General features: G+C 35.1%; 1 protein-coding gene across 10 annotated transcripts in view; it reads left to right on the forward strand.

Annotated features, from left to right (window-relative positions):
• Positions 1–22510, forward strand: part of EPHA5 (EPH receptor A5) — a 343064-nt gene that overhangs the window by 64271 nt on the left and 256283 nt on the right. For all 10 annotated transcript variants that reach the window (XM_006727005.3, XM_006727007.3, XM_006727006.3 and 7 more), the window contains exon 3: positions 7102–7765. In XM_006727005.3, the coding sequence (XP_006727068.2) occupies positions 7102–7765 (664 nt within the window). The remainder of the gene's footprint in view (positions 1–7101; positions 7766–22510) is intronic.

Consider the following 22510-nt stretch of genomic DNA (forward strand, 5'->3'; position numbering starts at 1 on the left):
TTTTTTTTAAAGATTTTATTTATTTATTTGAGAGAGAGAATGAGACAGAGAGAGAGAGCATGAGAGGGGGGAGGATCAGAGGGAGAAGCAGACCCCCTGCTGAGCAAGGAGCCCGATATGGGACTCGATCCCGGGACTCCAGGATCATGACCTGAGCCGAAGGCAGTTGCTTAACCAACTGAGCCACCCAGGCGCCCTGTCACTCTGAAATTTTGAGTGTTATTGAGATGATATGCATTTAAATAACACTGGGAGGACCATTTCTAACATCTCACGATGACTGTCAGGAAGGAATTCTTTACGGTGTGTGTGTGTGTGTGTGCGCGCCCTCACACATGTGTGTCCACTGTGAAATCCTAAAACATAGGAGAGACGTATGACTTCTTAGACCTTAAAATGTTCATGGTAAATATGTACTCTTGCTTAAGTAAGTATGGAATTGAGATCACAAGCATTTCTTTACAAAGATAGAAACTCACGGTCTATGTAAACTTTTATTGTTATATAAACTTTTTTCATAGTACATGAATCATTAATATTCCTACAGTTTTGCATGTTATCAGTTGTTGGATTGACCATCTCTTGGTATGACATGATAGAAAATATACAGTGGTAAGCTACTATAACTTAAGAATGGTGCCTAATATACAGTATAACTGATACGGAACTAAACTCGATCAGTGATTTATAAATCTGTTTGATTTTAGCTGCTTCTTTTAAAATTATAACTCATACCACAAAATCACTGACAAACTAGATACCGTATCATATTTAATGGGACTGCTTTTTGATAGAGCACTAATGAGATCATTTAAGATCTTAAATCAGTTTATTCATTTGTTAATTCCAGGCATACTTATCCACTTAGCTCATGCCACCTTTTAAATTATTGACCATTTGATAAATTTGAAGTTGTTTTCCTGAGTGAGTTTTTCAAGGGAGAAAGCCAGATTTTAAAACTTGAAGTATTTATGACATATTTTATAATTTTATGTGAAACTTTATTTTATGCCTTCTTAAATGTGGAATAACAATAAATGTATAAGCAGTTGTGATATATACATTTTCTTTTTTGTTTTTAAATTGTGTTCATCACAGTATCTACTAGGAAATTCTGGCTTTGCTAAAATCATGAACTTCTCTGTGCATATTTCAGCTGATATGGTCCTTTTGATTTTCCCCATGTCAAATTCATTTCATCTGCATTTGGATAAATTTTTTTAACAAATAAAGAATTCATTGTTTTCTTTCTTTTCATTTATTCTTTCCTTTTTCAAAAAAAAAATTTACTAACTTCAACATTAAAGAAACAAACTATGAATTGTTTTTCTAGGGAAAAAAATCTCATTGCCATTCATATTTAGTTTTGTATATAGATGCTCAATTGTCTATGGTTTCCTGTGAAAATATTCGTATAAACTTGAAAGTTTAATTTATGTCTTTCTCGAGTGTTTTTATTTGTTTCATGAATTGAATTTGAGTCCATGTAACTGACTTCACCTTTATTCATACACAGAAAATTGAGTTATCTCTAGTAATATTTCTACATCATACTCGTGAATTTTAAAGATGTTTTAAGCAACTCAAATGCCTATTTGATGTAATGTAACACATTATTGAGGAAATGGAACGAGATTGTTGGTTCAAATTATTTTTGTTGGAAGTTGATATATTTTGTCACATTTACTTTACTAAAGAACCATAGCTATTAGAAAGATTGAATTTCTGAAGTAGATAGCTCGTGCTTGCTTCCCGTTGAGCAGGGAGCCCGATGCAGGACCCTGAGATCATGATCTGAGCCGAAGGCAGATGCTTAACCAACTGAGCCACCCAGGTGCCCCTATATTATATTTCATCTTATTTTTGCATAGCAAGAAGCTTCCAGAATTCTAGACTTTAGGTAAACATATTATGAGGTAACAATTGGAATGTGTTGCTCACTGGTTAAGATGGGTAAAGTGACTTACTTCCAAGTTTGAGCACATTGTCAAACTATTTTCTAGTTACTTTCTAAAGCAATGCAGAGGTACTGCTCTTTTAAAAACAGCAGTTAATTAGTAATTTGAAATCAGGATACCTTCAGTGAAGTTAGCAAACATACAACATACAGATACACGCACACTGCAGATCATAGTAAAGGACATCTAAAAGTATTTTAAATATAATGGGAAGCCTGGAATTAATTTCTTTCTGGAGCATTTCAAAAGGCATTATGCAAAATATTGTGATATTAAAGGATAATGGGCAGTTATCCCTATGTTCAAAGAAGCATTTATGTGGTAAACAAGGTCTTGCTACAAAATTATGCTTTGGGCATGTCAGACTAAAAGCACTTGATCCTTAGCTATATTTTTATATCACTCTGCCAAAGAAAATCGCTAAGAAAATATTGTTTGACTGAAATATGAAATAAAGTGTAGTGCTGCCAGCTCATATGCTATATTCTGAGCTTTTAATCTGTACGAATAGTGAAGAAGACTAGTGAGTAAAAAGTGAAAACAATATTTTTAAACATATGGTCAAAAATAACACTTACACTAAGCTATAAGTTAAAATTGTTCAAATGTAATGTTAATGAAAATTAGTTCTTTAGGTTAATACACAAAACTGAACTCCAGATAATTGTATGGATTAGTGACCTAAAGAAAATGTCTTAATACCCATCACCAGGCATGTACTGAATGGAGCACTGGGTGTTACGCACAATGAATCATGGAGCACTATATCAAAAACTAATGATGTATGCTGATTAACATAATAATAAAAATAAAATATCTTAAATGCTTACAGCTTTTTATTGAAGAATAGTTTTCAAAAAAAACCATGAATTTATAAACTCTCCTTTTAAAATTTATAAAATTCAGACAATTTACACAGAACAAAATTTGTCTTTGTGTGAACAAACACAAAAGACAAATCATACAATCTTTATTTACCATGTTTGAATTATTGTATGTTTTGAATTAGCAGATCTCTGGACTAAGGAGGAATGTGTATACATTTGATATTCATTCATATAAAATATTTATCAAGTACTGGGATGCCTGGGTGGCTCAGTCGGTTAAGCGGCTGCCTTCGGCCTGGGTCATGATCCTGGGGCCCTGGGATCAAGTCCCACATCGGGCTCCTTGCTCAGCAGGGAGCCTGCTTCTCCCTCTCTCTCCCTCTGCTTGTGCTCTCTTTGTCAAATAGATAAAATCTTTAAAAAAAAAATTATCAAGTACTTTAATCTGTGCCCTGTGGTGTCAGACTCTGAGATACAGTAGAGAATAAGGCAACCATGTCTCTAGTCTCATATCTGTATTTCAGAGTATTAATATATATGTTATATATATGTGTGTGTCTTTGTGTATGTATGTATATATAGAGAGAGAAAGAAAGAGATGGGCGGGAAGGAGAAAGGAAGGAAAGAAGGAAGGAAGCAAGGAAGGATGTTAGGAATGAAGGAAAGAAGAAAGGAAAAGAGATAAAGAAGAAAGGTTTACAGCTAGATGATACCGAAAAAAAATGTGAATTTGTTTTGACAGAGTCGGCTAGCAATTGATGGCAGTGAATCAAGGAATCCTGCACACAAATACACACATCAAGGACAGAGATGTGCCAACAAGAAGACAGAGGTAGACACAGGCAGATGGAATGCTCAGATGGAAAGGGTTGTCCTCTTTGAGCTTGGGAAAATCTTTCCTTTTGTTCAGTCTTCAATTTCCTCATTTCTAATATGAATAGTAGGGCCAGATCTTTTAAGACCTTTTCTAATATTTATATGGGACATTAAATGACTAGAATAGAGTGTTTGAGTTATGGGTAGTTCTGGTTTGGGTAGGAAAAGTTGGTAACCCTAACTTTTGGGTGTTTATGAAAATAAGTCCTTTTTGTTTGCCCCTGTTCTGATGACTGTGGCTGGCTTGCGATGCCTGGTCAGGCATAGGATTCCAATACAACTTGGAGTTTTCAGGGCCCAGCAGGAAAAGGAGCAACCTCAAGCATCTGGGAAAGAAATCAAGCCAGTCCAAGCTGACTGTGTAAAACCAGTTCTTTAATCTTAAAGGAATAGGAGTAAGGAGGAAGCAAACATAGAGAAAAGCATGGGCTCAGAGGGTGGGCCTTGAGAAGTTGCTAGACTTGAAGAAAAGAGCACACCACCATATTGCATTCAGTGACCACATTTCCAAAATGCCCAGGCACACTGCTTGTAGTAATCAAGGAACAGCAAATACTTTTATTAAACCATGGGGTCATAGGAAATCGAACAAAACTGAACCAAAAGTATTGTGTTTTCTATCTGTGCCTTCATTAAACTGCTATAATTTCCTTAACATGATATTTGCAAAAATGTCTAGGAATATACCTGCCACATTCTTAAGTTCTTGGTGAGTGTTACTTTCTTTTCATCCCCTTTGTTTCTTCTTCATCAGTATAATCTTTGCTGAAGGCAGCAAGATGCCCACTCTGTATTAAAAAGGAAGAAAACTTGGAAGAATTTGAAGTTTTGGTTCAACTAGTCAATCCAAAATAAATGATTTTTTTTGTCTATTTCTTAGCCTATGAATGTCCACATAGTAGCAGATATTCACGTGTATGTATTACCTAGTTGATTCTCTGAATGGCTTATGGCTATAATTATTTAAATTAAAGTATTTCTGTTCACACATTAAAAATAGAAAATGTGAGCCTTCATTTATATTTTGGACACTTGAAAAGAAAAATAAATAAATTCCACCATGATAGATTCTAACATCAAAGAAAATTACAGTTTTTCTCATCTTAATTGAGAATATTCAGAGAAGTAAGATGCTTATGACCATACTTTGAAATTATCACCTGAAGCAGTAACTATTAAGCTGTCTTGTCAAGTGCTGCTTGGCTTGCATTTTTAATAATATTTGTGGTACCTTGGATTTTGTACAAAGACTGTGAATTGCTTGCCTTATAATCTTCTTGGAAGATGTTGTTGCTCTGATTCCTTTTACTTGTCCAGCTCCTCTTACTTGCTAGCAGTGTCCTATTGGAATTATAATGCAAAGATAGTTTTTTTTTTATAAATGATTTAAGGTCAAGGATTTGAAATCTGTTTGTGTTTTGTATTGGAAGACTTATAAAGTAAGTCTAAAACAGAGATAATGTAGAATCCTGATTTTTTTTTTTAGAGAAGAATTTTTTTGATGCTATTTCCATTTTATTAATTCAAAAAATATATATTTAATTTAACAAGTATCTGATCATTTGTGTGATTTTCATTTGGGTAGTCGAGGTATTCTTTTGCATGAAATGTTAATAATGGCATTCAGTAACCATTTATAATAAAGAGATTGATAGCTGGATCACTCCAGCAAGACAGTAAATAGTTTAGTGACAGACTGCTGAGATGGAAAGCTGTTTTGGAAATCTGAGGCTAAGTAGAGTTTATGTACATTTTTGAGAGAAGACAAAAGTGAGATTAAATGAAAGAACTAAGGCTTCACATAACACCATGATGTGAAAGTGGTTAAGATAAAATCTTGATGTCTCTCTCTTGTGAATTTAAGGAGCTCAGCAGTTTTCCCTCATTAGCACCTTTTACTTATGTCTGTCTGATGGCAGCTAGAATTTTGAGAGGGACCATCTAAGGTACACGATTTATGTGCATCCCTTGTGACTCCACATTTTTCACATCTTTGTCAGTTGAATAGAATCAAGAAATAATGCTCTATTTAATTTCATGTCTAAAGAGATGAAGTTCTATGAAGTTTATTATCTATAATATTTAATGTCTGAAATCACATTCTGGATTTATTGGAAGTCAGTATGATTTCATTGCTCTTTGTGTTTCAGGGTCATTTTTAAAGATTTAAAACAAAAAATATATATAGTTTTGTACACACAGATTCTTTAAAAAACTTCTTAAATTATAATAATAATGTCTTTATGGAGAATAAAAATTTGGTTCTATACTGTTAAGAAAGTGATTATGGGGGTTGCCTGGGTGGCTCAGTTGGTTAAGCGACTGCCTTCGGCTCAGGTCATGATCCTGGAGTCCCGGGATCGAGTCCCATGTCAGGCTCTCTGTTCAGCAGGGGGTCTGCCTCTCTCTCTGACCTTCCCCCCTCTCATGCTCTCTATCTCATTCTCTCTCTCAAATAAATAAATAAAATCTTTAAAAAATAAAAATAAAAAAAAAGAAAGTGATTATGGGACATCAAAAGTCTTAAAACTGGAATATTTTATTGGGAAAGAGATAAGTTTAGATCTCTTTGACCTAATATTTTGGAAGCTATATAAATCATACTTAATTTCTTTCTGTATCCTATATCCTATATATATATATATATTCAGAACTCTTAAGGTCATTATGCATGAAATAACGGGTTGGTAAAAAATAATTAATGCATTCCCAGGATATACCAAAAACTCAGGATTCAAATTGGCAAAGCTATTCATATATAATTTTTATCTCTATTTTATATCTGTCTCTAGGTGTATGTTTCATAGATAAACCTATGAATAAACATTTAGGTATCAAATTTGCAGAAGAATCTCAAGCAGATTGAGTCAATGAAATAAGCACCTACTATTAATTTTAAACTAATGAATTTTCTTGCAAGTATTATTACATTGATGTGTTATTTATAACATGCCAGAATTAAATAAGTGTGGATTCACGTGTTACATTTTTCTCCCTTCTTTTTCACATTTACTGCTTTTTTTCCACTGTTGTCTTTTAAAAAGAAAATGTACTTGCTTTTTTCTGTAACACTTTATCTACTCTGTTAGTTTACATACTTAACTTTTTTCCAAATATACATAATTTCCTTTCACTGTTCCTTCTTGTTAAATGCACCCATATTCAATTTACTTCTACCTTATCTCTTAAATACATGCTTTTTTCCCCCATCAAATTCATTTGCGTTAACTTTTGAATTAGTGGAGACAATGAATGATGTTCTATTACTTTACTTAATTTAAAAAGGTTTTTGTTTTTTTTTTTTAGTTCTCATTGTACTGCTCCTTTTCCCAATAACATAGATTAAGGCTGCAGAAATTTCTATGTCTGAAATAGTTTTCTTTGATAATTTTTGCTAGTTATTTTCTAAATATTAAAAAAAAATCTTTCTATTTATACAGTGGGAAGAGATTGGTGAAGTTGATGAAAATTATGCCCCTATCCACACATACCAAGTATGCAAAGTTATGGAACAGAATCAGAATAACTGGCTTTTGACCAGTTGGATTTCCAACGAAGGTGCTTCCAGAATCTTTATAGAACTCAAGTTTACTCTGCGGGACTGCAACAGTCTTCCTGGAGGACTGGGAACCTGTAAGGAAACCTTTAACATGTATTACTTTGAATCAGATGATGAGAATGGGAGAAACATCAAGGAAAACCAATACATCAAAATTGATACCATTGCTGCCGATGAAAGCTTTACGGAGCTTGATCTTGGTGACCGGGTTATGAAACTGAATACAGAGGTCAGAGATGTAGGACCTCTAAGCAAAAAGGGATTTTATCTTGCTTTTCAAGATGTGGGTGCTTGCATTGCTTTGGTTTCTGTGCGTGTGTACTATAAAAAATGCCCTTCTGTGGTAAGACACTTGGCTGTGTTCCCCGACACAATCACTGGAGCTGATTCTTCGCAATTGCTTGAAGTGTCGGGCTCCTGTGTCAACCATTCTGTGACAGATGAACCACCCAAAATGCACTGCAGTGCTGAAGGGGAGTGGCTGGTGCCCATCGGGAAATGCATGTGCAAGGCAGGATATGAAGAGAAAAATGGCACCTGTCAAGGTAAGAATTTGCCTGCAGACCTGCAGGAGCTGTCCACTTCGGTTGGATCATGTATATGTATTTCCTCCAGTGATTATGAGCAGATGAGCTTTTACTTTGCTAATTTATGGAGATTATTTCTCTTCAAGTTTGATTTCTCTCAGAATTTTAAAATTTCTGGCAACGATCAAAGATTTAATGTAATATTTTACTGGATATACATAAAATACTCAGAGTGTCTTACTTGCAGTGTAGTATTTCATATTCATTTTGCTTTCAGAAATTTTATTTTTGAGCAACTCAAACCAAAGAATTTTTTTTCTATTTTCTGCTACTCTACTGCTATTTTCTCTCCATGAAGAGAAAATAGTACCCTTACCTTGCTATATAAAATTCAAATGCAAATGTTAGATGAGACTTGTTTGGCATGCTTTTAACTGCCTTTAAAATAAGTTCAACCATATGAACTCTGTATGAAAATACTTGTCAGCTGACAGTACTTAGTTCACTGTGTTGTTTACATATAAGTGCTGTTACATGTTTGCTTTTAAAAATTTACCAGTCAGTATTGAATGCATATTAAGTAGTACCCAAGAAAATAACTTTGGAGATAGAGCCAATACAAAAAAAAGTTATTTCAAAGCAATTTACACCTGGGGATTTTTTTCTGTTTTAATTTTTCTTTTAAGATGAAACTTGATCATGTGTATTTCCCTCTTCATTTGAAAATACCCTCATTTTGCCCACAGTATGGTGAGTTAAACTGTTTTAGATATTTAACCATGGCTTTTTGGAATAGGTTGATACTTTATGTCAGAGTGAAGAACAGCTTATGAGGAAGAAAGCATCTTTACTTTAAAAAAAAAAATCATTCATCCTTATGAACCTGAACTTGTTTTCACCATGCTGTGCACATGCGAAATAGGTAATGAGAGTTACTGTTAACTGAAGAGAAAACTAAGTACTGAAAAGTCCCCTAATACCACCTGGTAGCATCAGGTGCATTTTTTTTTTCTAAATCCATTATATTATGTGAATTAAACTTGCTCAAGTTTGTTCAGGACTGACTGTAAATTGATTATAGATCCAGGGAATCAAAAGTAGGGAAATGATAGGTAAATAATGGTAACTTTGTTTAATTATTTCTCTTTAGAAACACATTGCACCATCTTTAAAATTCTTTTTTAGCATCAGCTCTTATTTTGTATTCCTACAATATCATCTACAATTAAGTTTATGGTTTCTTTTTAATGTGGTCTACAACTCTCTATGCCTTTGTATATGTATATACATATATATGCAGTTCTATTAAATCAAAATTATGTTTTGCAAATAATTTTAAACTTTTCAGGGAAATGAATTATTTTTTGTTTGGGATTGGATTTAAAGGAAAATCCTAACTACCATTATTTTAACTTTTCTTCTTGAATAGTCCTTTTAGTGTAAGGTGAAGATATGTATAATTGTAGAATCAGAAGCAGGAGATTAAATATAATCTGTTGAATACATTTCATTATTTTGTCTAAAATATTTACAATATAAATCTTACTATTTCTAAAATTTTGTTGACTAGAATTATAAATCAAATGCTCTACTTGATTATTTATGTCACTTAAGAGAACAGTATGTGGTCACTTTAGGTCAGAACACAATGACCTTTGTCTTCATCCAAATGGAGAGAGGGTATAAAAGACCTCTGCATTTAAAGGATAATTTTTGTTTGTTGTGGGGATTAAAAGGTTCTGTGCATGCTTATCATGAAAGTATCTTGGGGAAGTAGTGTTCTGACAGAATGTTTCTTAGTCCAGGTACTCAGTGCATATCTTTCTCTTCTCATACTTTTAATAATTGAGGAGTAGAAACTTAATTGAGAGACAGTGGGGTGAACTAGGTAGCCTGAATTGTAGAAAACTTTACTAAGCTGGACTGTCTAAATTCATTTATTACCCAATCCTGGTAGTAGGAATAAAAGTTGTGGGGTCATGAAGGCTGTGAACTACACAGCCCCAGAGGGTGTTCTACACAATGTAGAACATATGAATGGTGCCTTTTTTCCCCCCAAAATACAGATGGTATGTGGCCACTCTGTGAGGAATTTCAAATATTTATTCTATAAATAACTTACGTCATTGAATGAATAAATAAATGTTGAAGGTTTATTTTGGACAATTAAGGTATCACAGATATTCCTGAGACATTTATATCTACACATAATATGAATATGCAAATGTAAATGTGTCTGTGCGTGTCATATAAAATTCCACCATAACTTTAAATCATTCTATGGTCTTAACATGCTATCCCCAAACCATTAAGTGTGGATCTTGATGTTTTCGAACTATTCTTGGTAGGTCAGAAATCTAGGAATCATTCTTAACATCTCCTTCCTACTCACTTCCTGGTTCCTACCCATCACAAAATATTTGTAGGAATTACAACCAGGCTGTCTCTTAAACTCATCCACTTTTCTCTATTTCTTTTCCTCCAATCTATAGGCATGTCTTGTTGGAACTTTACTTTCCAATATAATGAATGACTTTATATAATAATATTTTGATTTTTGAGTCATGTGAATGTATCGCCTTTACAAAAATGCAAATCTTGTTGTTTCACACACCTATCCTTCTCTGTCCACTCACCCCCACCACAAACTTTAAATACTTCAATCGTTTCCTTTAAGATAAAGTTTTTACAGTAGCTTAAGATTCTGCATGATTTCACTCCAGACACATCTTAAACTATGCTTCCTCTTCTTCTCTGTGCACTAGTCACACTGACTTTCTTTCACTTTCTCAAAAGCTCACTTTTACTACTTGTCCTGTGATTCTGTTCCCTTGCCCTGAAACATTCTTCTACCTACTTCATGCCTGATTAACTCACACTGATCCTTCAGATCTATCATCCAGCACCCCTTCCTCAGCGAAGCTATCCCTGAGTCTTCAAGATCAGGCCTCTCTATTCTTTACCTATATATCTTCCCTTCATAGAGCCATTTAGAGTTAAGATTTTGCATCTTTTTTTTTTTTTTTTTTTTTTTTTTTTAAAGATTTTATTTATTTATTCATGAGAGACAGAGACAGAGAGGCAGAGGGAGAAGCAGGCTCCCAAGGAGCAGAGAGCCCGATGTGGGACTCGATCCCAGGACCCCGGGATCATGACCTGAGCCGAAGGCAGACGCTTAACCATCTGAGCCACCCAGGCGCCCGAATCTTTTTGTTGATTTATTATTTAATTAATGACTCTTTTCATGCCCACTGGCTCACACGCTCCTTGATGACAGGGGTGGTGAATGTTATCTTAAGGAATGAGCAAGAAATGAAAAGGCAAGAAATAGGGAAATGAATCAAAAGAGAGAGTAGAATGGGCAAAAGTATAAAAGAATATTGTGGTTTAAAATTGCAGTAGTCCTTCCTTATCTGAGAGGGTTGCATTACAAGACCCCCAGGGATGCCTGAAATTGCCCATAGTACCAAACCCTGTATATACTGTGCTTTTTCCTGTGAGACAGTCTAATGTATAAATGAGGCACAGCAAGAAATTAACAACAACAAATAACAAAATGTAACCATTCTAGACTGTAATAGAAGTTATGTGAATGAGGTCCTCACTCTCCCTCAAAATACCTTGTATTGTGCTCACCCTTCTTGTAATGATATGAGATGATAGCATGTCTACATGATGAGATGAGGTGAGGGGAATGACTTAGGCACTGCGCCCTATCATTTGGCTACTATTGACCTTCTGACAATATGGCAGGAGGGTCATCTGTCTCTGTTCTGCAGCTGACTGCAGGTAACTGAAACCGCCAAAAACAAAAGCGTGGATAAAGGAAAGCTACCGTATTGATTTCTTTTCTACCTTTAAAATCATCTGTAGAAAGTCTCTTTGGTCACAAAATTGACAAATGTGTCTCTTAAACCAGTCATTTCTTAGTCCTACGATTCTCAGGCCGAATTTTCAAGTTCTTTGTGTTAAACCATATATGCTTGGTGTATGATGTATTAACTGTTAATGGAGACCGTCTTAGTGATTTAGACCTCAGAACATCACATCCTGAAATGTATTTATAATATACACTTATTATACATTTACATTTAATTACTGTTTCTTTGATAATCAATATATGTTGGGATTTAATTAAGGTTATGACTATATAAAGAAGCTGAAGTTTGAGTAAAACTGTTGTAATGATTATCATATGTTAATATTTACTAAGTCTCTACCAGGATTTCACCAGGTAGTTGCTGTCAGATCATGCTCATGTGACCTGATATACATGCATCATGGAGTTGACCCAAGGCCTTTTAGAGACTAAACATTCAGGATTCAGAATGCTAGGCAGCTCATTAACATACGGCTTCAACCCAGAAGACAATCAAGAAGTGATTCAGGAATTCTTGTCCATTTAGCAATTCATGATCTAGCATCTTCGTGTCCCCTTATTTTACTTCCTTTAAGAGAAATTGACTACCTTCCCCATAATAACCTGGTTTTAATGAGGTAACAGAATACTCTGGTTTCTATTGTATTAACTTAAATTATAGAATGCATTTATTTTTCTATGGCTTACTTATATGCCCAAATTTTCAATAATAAACTGTTTTAAGTATACAAATTTATTTCTTTGAAATATTTTTATTTTCAGAAACTAATAATGTATTAAATCCATTTATACAAGTATGTTTTCCTACTTGTTATTTATTAGTATTTCTGATGAAATCCATGGTATTTTTTCCCCTTAAGAGTCACATGAAATTTTTTTTTTTTGAGTGCAAAATTATTAGCAAAAACCCATTTTGGAAGTTTTTGCTTTTTATTGAAGTGAATGTGTTTGACAGAAGTAATTGAGTTCACATGAATCAAATGTTGCCTGCTGAGTTCTCTTGTGATTATGTTGCTGACTTACTCAGATGCAAGGCAAGACCACTAATCTTCATCAGTTGCTAGTGGAATGAAGTAGTAATTTGAAATTACCCCTAGATAATTATAGTTTCACTTATATCAAATGGAGGAAAGAGATTTAGATTGTGGGTCGCTGCCAAAACCAGTCAGAGTGAAGAAGGTATATAGTGCATGCTAAAATACAGGGTAAGCGAGGTTACATGCCAAGGGCTGTGGAGAAAAAGCACTTATTAATTGTCCAACTGGGAGATGATTGCATAGCAAGGAAAATGTAGCAAAAATACTGAGCTCAAGAAAAAGCCTTGATTCAGAAACAGTACAGATACTGCAGGGAGTAGTATGTCGATCATTCATACTTCTGGTGCATATTTATATTTGAAACAAAATTGACTGGAAATACAGTGTATTAGGTGCTTGTGTAATTATGCATTGGAGAGCCTAGTTATTTTTAATTAGGCATATTACCAAAGAACATCAAAGGGGTTGAACTTTTGGTTCTATTTGGTATGCTTTTTTATGCAACAAAAGGAAACTAATTTTAATCTCAACATTTTAACAAAAGATGGTAATTATGGAAGTACAGGGTGTCAGTGATGCAAGTGTGTGTGTGTGTGTGTGTGTCCTGCTTCTGAGAACCATCACCAAGACAATTAAGTGGTTAAATCATTTCATCCATTTGCAGGTATTATACATGAAAATAATAAAATAGATTTTTTTCTTTTAACTCCTTAATAGTTTTGGATTAGTTCTGTTACAGTTTTAGAGCATACCTTGCATTTATTTTTGCTTTCATTTTTTTCTTTTTCTTTTCCAAATCAAGGTTTCTCAACACTGGTACTATTGATATTTTTTGTTAGGCGATGGGGTGGTCCTATTCATTGTAGGATATTTAACAGAATCCCTGGCCTTTAATTTACTAGATGCAGTAGGATATTCCACTCCCCATTTTGATAGTCAAAAATGCCTCCATGGATTGCTAAATGTCCCCTGGGGGCAAAATCATGACCAGTTGAAACCCAGTAATTAAAATATACTCCTGTCAGTATAAGTAGGTGAGATGTGCTGCTAAAACTAAGTATGTTTATAAACTGATTACCTTTGCAAAAGTGAATGTTTTTTTTTTAAATTCTGCAGAATGAAGGATGTGTACATTTGAAGCATGATTGATTTAACTTGGATATCGTGGGGAATATGCTGCTTTTGAGAGGTAGCATACTCTAGTGGTTTGAGCACAAATCTGTATTCTGTCCAGAATGCCTGGATTCCAATCCTGCCTCTGCCATTTATCAGCTCTATGTCCCTGTGTAAGTTATTGAACCTCCCAATTCCTTTCTTTCTCCATCTCTAAGTCAAGCAATGCTGTGAGACATTATATGGAAATTACTTACTGCCTAACACACTGTATTTATTCAATGAACATTGGCTACTCCTTATATCTCTCATTAAAAATAAAATGTATTTACAGGAGTATGTGTCTGTCTATTGTAAAATATAGGGTAGTTTCGGGTTAGAAAATGCTCTCTTTTTCTCAAAATAGACATATTCTTGAGCAGTATCATTTATCAAAGGATAATCCCACATTTATATTTATTGGGTGATCAAAACTATGCAAATATATTAGAACTGCCTTTATAAAGAAGATTTGCTCTCTGATTAGCTATTATCACTCATTTTTTTAATTTATTTTATTTTTTTATTCTTTTTATTTGCGAAAGAGAGAATGAGAGACAGAGAGCATGAGAGGGAGGAGGGTCAGAGGGAGAAGCAGACTCCCTGCTGAGCAGGGAGCCCGATGTGGGACTCGATCCCGGAACTCCAGGATCATGACCTGAGCCGAAGGCAGTCGCTTAACCAACTGAGCCACCCAGGCGCCCTATCACTCATTTTTTAAGTACTGGGTACTGTATTCCATATATGCAATTCTTCATCCTAGGAATGCAGACACATAGGTGTACAAACATACATATAGACTCACATCTACACTAACAAATTATGAGAGTTGCTAATGGCAGTGTGAGTGTGCAAGTTTAGATAGGGCAAGAAGAAAATATTTCTCTGGAAAGGTGATATTTAACATAGATATGGAGGGGAAAAAAAGCCATGTAAAGAGATTAGGGAGCAGTTTTAACAAGCAGAGGGGGGCTTTCAGTGCAGAGATCCTTTATATTATATTAATCAATTTTGTGTATATCTCTTTACTTTCTAAAATTATATTTTAAGATGTATTTGCATATTAAAATTAGGGTAATAAAAGAGCTGCAAATTCCTGAAATTACCTGCTGAAAGAGTCTGTTTATATACTATCTTCAGGATATGCTATCTTCAGGATAGAGAATTCTTAATAAAATATATGGTCAAACAGGCATATCAAACATGAAACAATTCAGTATTTTTGAGTAGTATTGTGGGTAGCTCCTTGTAAGTTATTACACTCATTGAAAGAATAAAAGGGTTTTTTTTTTTTTAAGAATTTAATGTTTCTTTGATCCAACAATGGTTAGTAATTTGTGAATCTTCACATAGGTGTCCACAGTCACACATTTATGAATTGGAAGAGTGAGATTCGAACTGAGGCCTGCGTCATCTTAAAGCCCAATGTCCTTAATTTACTACACACAGAAACTCCTGGTGATTTTACAGTTCACTTTTAAGGTTTTAGTTTACTCAATGATTTTATGAAAGGGTTGGCTACTTCGTTTCTTACCATTTGCATTCATTTTTTTCTTAACTTTTTGCTCTTGAAAATCTGAGAGCAGACACTGAGATGTTTGCTGAATTACATTCTGTGAGTTTTAAACATTAAATTTCTCTATGCACACAGCTCTTCCTATGATAGCTATATTGATTTGTGTTATCAGACTTCATGAAAGTACTTTTTCTGCTACCCAAATAATAACAAAAGAGGCAAACAATAAAACAAAAGGGACTATGTTTTGTTTCCTACCACATTAAAATGTTATGGATTTTAAATCAATTCAGAATATAGCAATTAAGATGTGGCCTTTGTAAGATCTATATCATTAATTTTTCTAATAATTATCATTCTATATTAATTTATTATAATAAAAGGACCCTATCCAGTGTACCTCATTTTAATAAATGTTTATTGTCAAGAGGTGAGTTGTATAGTATGAACCACTTGAGAATAAATATAATCATTAATTCTCTATCCGTATGATCATGATGGAACTCCAGTTCATTAATGTTACAATCCATTTGCACAATAACAATACAGAATGTGTCATCATCATAATAAAGCATCCTACAGACCTACCCAAAGTATAATTTACAAAGCAGTTATTAGTATTACTGTAAATATGAGGTATAGCATAGAGAGATGGGGGTAGGGAGGGACAGAGAGACTCAAGAATTTCACTAGTATACTTTCTTTTATGAGTGAGAAAATAGGAGTGCAAATCAAGATTAAAACTTTGTCCAGCAAGGGAAACAAAAGCAAAATATTTACCCTAATCACTTTGGATATTTGTCAAGATATTTCACTATTCATGTTGTTTTAGAACTATTATGCATTAATTATATCTTTATCTCCTCCTCCAGATGTTCCTTAATATGGTTTTTGATATAGATTGTAGTTATATAACTTTTGACAGTATTAGATTTAATGATATTATTTTCTTTTTTTTTAACTTCTGCTAATTACATCTTGACTTAGGAATCCCATACTTACTGTCTATTCTTTCTACTATTATAATAAATGGGCAATATTAGAAAATTAGCAGAAAAAAATCAAACCACAGCAAAGTAGAGAAAAAAATGCAAATGACACCCATGTCCTATCACTCCAGTTTATGAATTACCTATTTATTTTGGGGTTGCTTCTTTTTTTTCATTGACTTGTAGGAGTTCCTCACATGACTTAGCATTTCCCCCTATTGATGAAGTTTTATTGGGACCAAGTTTTATCTAATTCTGCAATTCTCAACAATTATAGTGCAATGCAATAATTTAAACCATATAATTGCTGGATGCTGCTACAGTAGATTCTGATTCTGTTGTGTAGTACTGGCCAGGCTGTCACTATTTTTTTTAAAGCTCCCTAGGTGATGGTAATGTGCAGCCAGGATTTAGAAATATTCTAATATTTAGCATTAAGGTGGCTTTTGTGGCTAGTGTAAATTTACACACCTAAACTTCACCCAGGGAAGGTACAGATTTTGATTCTTGAAGATTGATTTCTTCTCCCCATCAAGAGATCATGCACACAGAAGCCTCTTCGGCTGTCCTTGTGCACATGGGCAGGGTTTTACCCCATTCTCTTTTGAGGGTATCCAGCTAGCTCTTCAAGGTTTCAAGCTTTCTGAAGGGTTCCCCACTTAACAAGAGGTTATGTCTCTTTTTGGACCCTGGAGCATTAAAATCCAAGTCTCAGAGTTTCCCACAGCCCACCTCACACCACCTGGCCTGCAGAGAAGCAGGATTAGCTCTAGCAGGCCCCACAGCAAACCATGCTTTAGCTCCCTTTTGTTTCTGTCCCCTGTGGACTGCCTGTCCTGGACTTTAAAAAACATATAATACTTTTCTTACAACTTCCCTACGTTAAAACAAAACATAACAAACTAACCCCAATCTTTGTTCTGTTTAATTTAGCATTGCTAGGTGTTTGTTGCTGGATCTTTTTCAAGTTTTCTTTTACCTTTTAGATATTTAGACTTGGGATTAGAATTGTATATTTAACTTTAGATTCTTCATTCTACTACTGTACTTTGTACAGTATATAAGCACAGTTAAGTAGAATGATTGATTTGTACTTTGTAATCACATATAGCATCAATGATGATCCCGAATTAAAAGCACAAATTCTTTTTAGGGCCATATTTCTTTTACAATTCATATGTTAAATGTTTTGTGTTCTAGCTGTATAAATTTATTTAGCCTTGAAAAATCTACTCAACCACTTTTAAGGGTTGCATAGAACACTAACTTTCTAAGCAACTAAGAAGAAGCTTAACCTGTAGCTATCAATCTAATTGATTTATTAATATATCCAGTTTCTGCTCCTTACAGGAGAAGAGGCAAGGAGGCTGTTTACCTAAACTGTATAATGTATTGCCTTTCAATTTCACTTATACATTAGTCTAGAAGGACATGCCGATTATTATAAAGCAGGAAGGCATGCAGTGGCTAGCCCTGGCATAGTTCTTTCTACAAAGGGTATCATCCACTAACTGTAACAATAAAAATATGAATTCTAAGGCATCCATGATCTCATAACTGGTTTTTATTACATGAAAAAATGCTTTTGTATCCTTTATTATTTCTGGTTATGGATGTGGGTCACATCTTGCCTTCTAGTATTTTATTTTCTTCGGTGTTTAAATGTTTTGTCTGCCTTTAAGCCTGGCTGGTAGGAATTTGTGTATAAGAACTGAAGTAATTTTTGATATGCTTTGATCTATTCTAAGTTTGACGATATCCTGCTCATTTGAGTGCTGTTAAGGTATAGTTAAAAGAAGAAAAGGAAAGGAAAGAGCGAAGAGCCACAGTTTGGGGGAATTAACAATTAGAGCAAATGATAATTTGACTGATGGATAACTCCATCTCCTTGATGGAATTGTTAGCAGGAATCAGACTTGGAGAATGAATGCTTCCAAAGTTCCTGCTGTGTGATTGTGAAGGAGAATAATAACACACTACTCCATATACATAAGGGCTTTGCCTCCGTGAATTCAAAGCATTTTGAAAGGGTTCCATTAGGACATTTCCTAAATAAAGGGTGGGGCTATCAAAATTGTGTTTTCCATTTTATGGATGGGAAGGTGATGTGATGTGATCTCACCAAGGTTTTCCAGTGTTCTCCTCATGCTTCCCTTTCCAACACTATAGCTCTAGTTTTTCACCTTACCATCAAAAGGCAACATAATTTTTTGCTCCGGTGAAGGTTTTCTGATATTCACTGACTCCCAGTACCTTCCAATTTTAAAAGCTTCTTTTTTTAGAACCACACTGACCTATATTATTTATTTATTTAAAATTCTCTTTAGAAGGTTTTGTGTGTCATCTGTTGTTGCTGTCTTGCTTCAAGCATGATTTAATTTGTCAACCCTGGTTTGCTTAACTAGGCTTGATTGTCTTCCATACTTTACATAGAACTAGGCAGTCTCCTTTCAAACATGTCACTGCCCAGAGAAAAGAAATGTCACAACAGTGAGTACTCCTTGCTTTGTGACAGCAGTAGCTTTCTTTGACACAGTCAGCAGAGAGGGGTGGTGAGGGAATTTAAAAAGTAATGATAGAGCCAACTTAAGTCGGTTCCTGTTCAGACCCACACAGACTGGAGCAATAGGTAATGCACTTAAACTTGGGGGAACTTCACTCTTCAGGTGAAAATGGAGTTAAATTCAAAATAGAAAATTTTTCCTACCACAGATAAGAGGAAAACATCTATTAGCAGTTTTTTCAAAGCAATACTCGGGGATAGCACTTTGTTTTTATAGGTTGATTTCTTCCATGCTTTGTTGTCAGACCAGAGATGTTACTGTTCTCAATATATAACACTAGAAACTAGTGCATAGGAAAAATTTTTCTTTTCTTCCCCATCTCCCACAATAAAAGTATTGTTTATGATTTCAAAACCTGGATTAGATTTTAAAGATTGGAGGCTCATGTAGCTTAGTATCTGGCAAAAAAAAAAAAAAAAAATCCTCAATACATGCTATTTAGCTTTAAAATTTAAAACCAATTTCAATGAGGGCGCCTGGGCGGCTCAGTCGTTAAGCGTCTGCCTTCGGCTCAGGTCATGATCCCAGGGTCCTGGGATCGAGCCCCGCATCAGGCTCCCTGCTCGGCGGGAAGCCTGCTTCTCCCTCTCCCATTCCCGCTGCTTGTGTTCCTGCTCTCGCTATCTCTGTCTCTGTCAAATAGATAAATAAAATCTTTAAAAAAAATAAAATAAAACCAATTTCAATGAGAGATAACCCTAGACAAAGTTCTGGAGTTCGTTTTTGTTTTTGTCATTTGTTCTAACATGTACTGGTGTTGCTACCACCACCCGGGGATGGTGACCTACCCTTCTAGGACACATGGAATATTGGGAAGTGGGAATACTCTCTGTGCAGTTCAGTCTGCATCAGGTCAGCAACTCAGGTCAGGACCTTATTTAAAGAATGAGGAGGTTTTTGAGTGTGTTTGTATGAGTAAGTGTGAAAATTTTTATCTCAGTTTAAGGGGGAAATAAACTGGACAAACTGGGCGTGTTGCAAGTAATTGAATAAATACTACAGGAATGGGGAGTCCATGAATAACAAACATTGTTCAGCGTCTGAAGAAGGAAGAAAGTTGCCATTCAGGAAGCACAGAGTTGGACAAATATCTGAGTTTTGAAAAAATCTGATGAAGGTGAAAGTCTTAATCAAGGGCATTCTGCATCTTCAATGAAAAGACTGGTCCACGCAAGACTGTTCAATCTCAGATCTGTACCTCTGAAACAAATAATGCAATATATGTTAAGAAAAAAAAAAGAAGAAGAAGAAGGTAGCAGGAGGGGAAGAATGAAGCGGGGGAAATCGGAGGGGTAGACGAACCATGAGAGACGATGGACTCTGAAAAACAAACTAAGGTTCTAGAAGGGAGGGGTGTGGGAGGTTGGGTTAGCCTGGTGATGGGTATTGAGGAGGGCACATTCTGCATGGAGCACTGGGTGTTATGCACAAACAATGAATCATGGAACACTACATCTAAAACTAATGAAGTAATGTATGGGGATTAACATAACAATAAAAAAATTAAAAAAAAAAAAAAGACTGGTTCAAGGATTTCCCTGATCAGACCTCTGGAGAACTTGTTATTTTCATGTGAAGTTTGAAGAGAATGGAATTAAACTTGAGGAGAAAAGGAGCTTGGTCCCAGAAAATACAAAAGTGGGCCAAAGGGAATAGTTTGACTTTGAAGTGAGTGTCAAAGCTAGAACTAGAAATAATAGGGATCCTAAGAAATAAGGCTTAAGATTCTGAACACCAGAATTGTCAGGATATCTTAAATGAGATGGTAAAGCCTGAAGAAGAGTTGATATGACTGCAAAGACCTACTATATGCCAATACTGTTAAATATCTTATTCACTTTTTTTAAAGCTGGCAACATCCTGTGAGCTATAGCTTCTAGAGCAACTGAAACTCAGAGAGGTTAATTTTCTTTCTTTCTTAAGATTTTATTTATTTATTTAAGAGAGAGAGTAAAATAGAGAGAGAGCATGAGCAGGGGGAGGAGCAGAGGGAAAGGGAGAAGCAGAATCCCTCCTGAGCAGGGAGCCAGATGCGGGGCTCGATCCCAGGACTCTGGGATCATGACCTGAGCTGAAGGCAGACGCTTAGCTGACTGAGCCACCCAGTCCCCCCAATTTTCTTACGATCACTCAAACTAAAACTAGAAAGTGGCAAACTGACATTTCGACCCAGGTGTGCTTGTTCCAAAGTCTGTCTTTCCACTATATTATGTGTTATCCATTACAAATAATTAAGCTCCACTTAATTTTGTCACGTTGGTTCAAATCACATGTGTACTTAGTCTGTTGCCTGTATCAGCTGCACTATACTGCACATAGAATCAGTGCCACCCCAGAGAGACCTAGGAGCCACCATCGTCATCTGGAAGAGGTTCTGGTCCCTCAGGCAAGACCTCAAACTGAGGAAGTGGAAAGGCAATTCGAGGTGGCTAGAAAGGAGGAATAATGTAGGGTCAGGAGAATGGAAGACATAAAGCAAAGCAAGACTGAGTGAGCAAAGTATGAATGAGAAGAACATGTTAGGATTCTGAGGGTCTTAGTAGAAGCCCTATACTTAGGCTACACAAGTGAATAATCAGGAACCAAACTAGAAGTCATCCCATGTTTTCTAAGCAGCCATTCACATGGGAGGTTAAACACCAGCTTAACACCGTATACATGTTGTGTTTGAGAGAGAGTGTGGATCAGTAGGTTAAGATCTCTCAATCCATTTCTGACCTTTCTGCTTTGTGCATTCTTGTGTACATAAATTTCTTTGCCTTGCTGGTCTTCTCCTATAAATTGTATAGGAAGCTTTAAAAAAAATGTTTTAGTGTTGGAGTATTGAAGTGTCATTTTATTCAAGTTTTGTTTTGTTGGTTTTGTTGGTTTTACTTTGTTTGGGTATGTGGTACAGAAGAAAAAAACTGGACTGTATAATGTGAGTGTGGAGACTTCTCAGGATTCAGGCTTGGGAATACCCTCTGTGCCTCCTGGACCTGGTTGGATCTTTAGATTTTCATCTCCACAATAAAGAAACTAAATGATTCTTCATCTCCTACCAATCCTGATATCATACAGTTAACAGGTACGATGTTTCTGACTGGAGGAGACTTCCATTTTGAAGTGTTCTCAAGTCTTGATTGTGAGAAGTTGAAAAGGGACAGGATACAAAACAAAACAAAAGCAATTTAAAAAAAAAGAATGAACAAACAGACCTCTATAAACAAAATAGTACAATTAAAATCATTGTCATTTCTCTTTTGACTGATCTAAATTAAATGTTTAATCAGCCCGATTATAAGGGCAAACATCCTCATGCTCTAATGGATAAAAAACAGAACTGTTACAGGAAAAAAAAAAAAACAAGTTCATATCCATGTATTATTAGACCCAGCTACATGCTAAGTATATGGAAATTCTGGCAATAACCCTGCCAGATATATACTGTTTCTATTTTATATTTGAGGAAATTGAGGCTGATATAGATTAAATATGATTTCCAAGAATCCCGAGTTAGTAGTTAGCTTCAAATACAGTTTTGTTTGGCTTCAATGTATATTAACTTTGGGAAAAAAGCATACTGTCTGTCCTAAGTCACCAGAAGTTGCCACGTTTTATTTTTTAATTAAAACAGAGATGAAGC

Source organism: Leptonychotes weddellii, chromosome 2, assembly GCF_054177405.1.
Source record: "Leptonychotes weddellii isolate Sample4059 chromosome 2, ASM5417740v2, whole genome shotgun sequence".
Taxonomy (NCBI): Eukaryota; Metazoa; Chordata; class Mammalia; order Carnivora; family Phocidae; genus Leptonychotes; species Leptonychotes weddellii.